The sequence below is a fragment of the Penaeus monodon genome, chromosome 22, assembly GCF_015228065.2.
Source record: "Penaeus monodon isolate SGIC_2016 chromosome 22, NSTDA_Pmon_1, whole genome shotgun sequence".
Taxonomy (NCBI): Eukaryota; Metazoa; Arthropoda; class Malacostraca; order Decapoda; family Penaeidae; genus Penaeus; species Penaeus monodon.
This window is the reverse complement of record NC_051407.1, coordinates 26,039,117-26,042,286: the sequence shown is the minus strand read 5'-3', so window position 1 is coordinate 26,042,286 and position 3,170 is coordinate 26,039,117. Positions and strand designations below refer to the sequence as shown.

Below are 3,170 nucleotides of genomic sequence, written 5' to 3'. Positions count from 1 at the left end.
CCATGATATATTATATATGTTTCAAGATAAACTTAAAACAATATCGTATTAGGTACAACTTCAATCAAAGTGTGTATTTCATTAAGAGAAAATACTGATTTTCTGAAATCTAAAACTATAGTGAAACCTCTTTTAGGGGTGGAGATAAATAAATAAGCGAGCACACAAGACTTCAGTTAATAGATATTGAAATTAAACTTGCATACTTAGAGAAGCATTAAGCACATTTTGAAAGTAGAGCTTTACTCACCGCAGTCATGCATAACATAACAAAAGCTAGAGGGGCTCCTTTCCCTTAAATTTTCCTCTTTGCATGAGATGTATGTAGCATTCACTAACGAGTCTGTCTGTCGAGTCTCCTCCAGCCACACCCCTAGACCATCCCTTACTCCCATTCACCTTGTAGACTTCCTTTTCCCGAGCTAATTGTACAGTTGTGTTGCCGACCTCTTTTGCTATGGAAGACTTATAAATATTCTGGTATGGAAAGTTATGCTCTCAAAATATAAAACACTTAAACTGTGCCTTGTGAATTTTGAAAAAACAAGCATCATTTGAGTTGGCGGAGGAGGAGGAGGGGTGAGCAGACAAGCTATAGGATGTGAGACAACTGTCTAATCTCCCCATTTTGAAAGAGACGACATTCTAAATAAAAAAGTAATAAATCAACAAACGACTAGAGTATTTACATTTACATTAACAAAAGAACCCCATGATACTACCCAAGGGAACAACAAATTTCGAATAAAAAAGCTATATGAATCTCAAAATGAACCACAGAGAATAAAGCAATACCCTAGGCTCTTTTCCACTAGATGACAATCATACACATCATGGCAATACCCCAAGTTCCCATCCAGCACAAAGGGAATATCAATGCCCCCTTGAGGCTAAGGGGGGAATATTGAAATCGTCAAAGCATTTACTTTAAAGCAATCACTTGATGCCAACGGATCAAAGAGCCCATAAATCCCAGGAAATAATTTGCAGAACGTGGAGATAAATTCAACACCAATAATAAAAAAACACATGAACAAATAACAAAGCGGAGAACAAGAATGATACAAGACACACAGAACAAATAAAGAACAGTGAGAAACAAGAATAATATGAAGGACGCTGAACAACTAAAGAAACGAGGAACAAGAATGACAAGAGGAATAATGAATAAATAAAGTGAACAAGAATAATGCAAAGAACACCATAAAAATAAAGAATATGAAGAACACTGAACAAATTAAGAACAGTGAGAAACAAGAAAAACACCAAGAACAAAGAACAAATTAAGAAAAGTGACGAACTAGAATGCAAAAACACTGAATAACTAATGTAGCAAGGAGCAAGAACAATATGATCACAAAGAACAAACTGAGAAGAGCAAGAAACAAGAACAACAAGACCAACAAACAAATTGAGAACAACGAGGAAACAATGAGGAAACAATGAACAAATAATGAAGTGAGGAACAAGAATAACACCAAGAACACTGAAAAAATAACGAAGTGAGGAACAAGAATAACACCAAGAACACTGAACAAATAACAAAGTGAGGAACAAGAATAACACCAAGAACACTGAACAAAATATGAACAGTGAGGAACAAGAATGAACGGACAGGAGCCCCAATCACCAAGAAACGATGCCTAACAACCCGGAATAAGACAAGAACAACTTGAATAATAACAAATAATAACAAATAAAACACAATAATAATGAATAATAAGGCAATAATGAATAATAACGAATAAAATAAGAATAATAATGAATAAGGAATTAAAAATCATAAGGCAGTAATAATAATGAATAATAAAATAATAACAAATAATAAATAATAACGAATAAGACACTAACAATGAATAATAAGGAAAAACAAATAATAAGGAATAACGAATAACAAGACAATAATAACGAATAATAAGACAAAAATTAATCGAATAAGACAGTAACAACAAATAACGAACAACAGGACAAGAACAACGAACAACAGGACAAGAACAACGCACAACAGGACAAGAACAACGCACAACAGGACAAGAACAACGCACAACAGGACAAGAACAACGCACAACAGGACAAGAACAACGCACAACAGGACAAGAACAACGCACAACAGGACAAGAACAACGCACAACAGGGCAAGAACAACGCACAACAGGACAAGAACAACGCACAACAGGACAAGAACAACGAACAACAGGACAAGAACAACGAACAACGGGACAAGAACAACGCACAACGGGACAAAACGCCCAGAAACCCCCGAACGGCGGCAGAAATAAAAGCCCGAGACGCCGTTGCGGAAAAATTCTCTCCTCGGAGGAAGGCCCCACTTTCTCACCGCTTTAGCTTGATATCCCTGCTGGTTCCTCTTCTTTCCTGGACTCGGGGCGACTCTTCTCTTCTCGGCCTCACTCATCATTCCCTCGCTGCGCTCCCGCTGGTCACAAAAACATCAGGAAAAGCTTTTGCGGAAAAACTTTCGATCTCTCTCGGCAAGGCAACGGCGGGAAGACGGGGCGGGATACGAGCTTAGTATATTTTTTTCTTTATTTTTGGGGGAATTGTGTTTTCTTTGGGGGGGGGGGAGGATTTTGATTTAGGTGTTTTTTTTTTTGGGGGGGGGTGGGTTTGATTTTATTTTTTAAGTGTGATGGAGTGTTTTATTGGTTGGGGGGGGGGTTGAGATTTGGTCTGTTTTGTGAATTGGTGAATGGGGATATGAGATCGCAGGGTTGGATTGTTATTTGATCTCATCGTATTGTTATTTTTTTAAGCAGGTTTTGTTATGCTTTTTATTACAATATGTAATGCCACATGTACATAGCACATATACATGTATTTATATTACATCATATTTTTGTGCTTGTAGTTCATCTGATAGGAAGATTTCGAATTGGATCGGTGCCATAGAACACCATATTTATATCGTAATTAATAATTATTATTATTATGAGATGAGCACGTAAATCTCTTTGGTTTTCTTAGGCTCCGGCTTTGCGAAAAAAAATAGTATTTACAGTAAGAAAACTTTTCCTCTTCAACGAATTATGATTGCGCACAAATACTTAAAATATATTAAGGAATTGGAAACTCGTGCCGATTCATAAGGCGCGCAGGTACGTCTAGTTACTTACTCTAAGCGCACAATGAGAGACAGTTAAGGGCTATCA

The 3,170-nt window shown here is 36.9% G+C and overlaps 1 protein-coding gene across 1 annotated transcript in view; it reads right to left on the bottom strand.

The window, feature by feature from the left end:
* LOC119587050 (histone-lysine N-methyltransferase SUV39H1-like) overlaps window positions 1–2,540 on the bottom strand; it is a gene marked incomplete at its 3' end in the record, with an annotated part of 13,264 nt that extends 10,724 nt beyond the window's left edge. The window contains 1 exon segment of the mRNA XM_037935798.1: window positions 2,339–2,540. Coding sequence (XP_037791726.1) covers window positions 2,339–2,419 — 81 coding nt within the window.
* Between the last annotated feature and the right edge of the window lie 630 nt (window positions 2,541–3,170).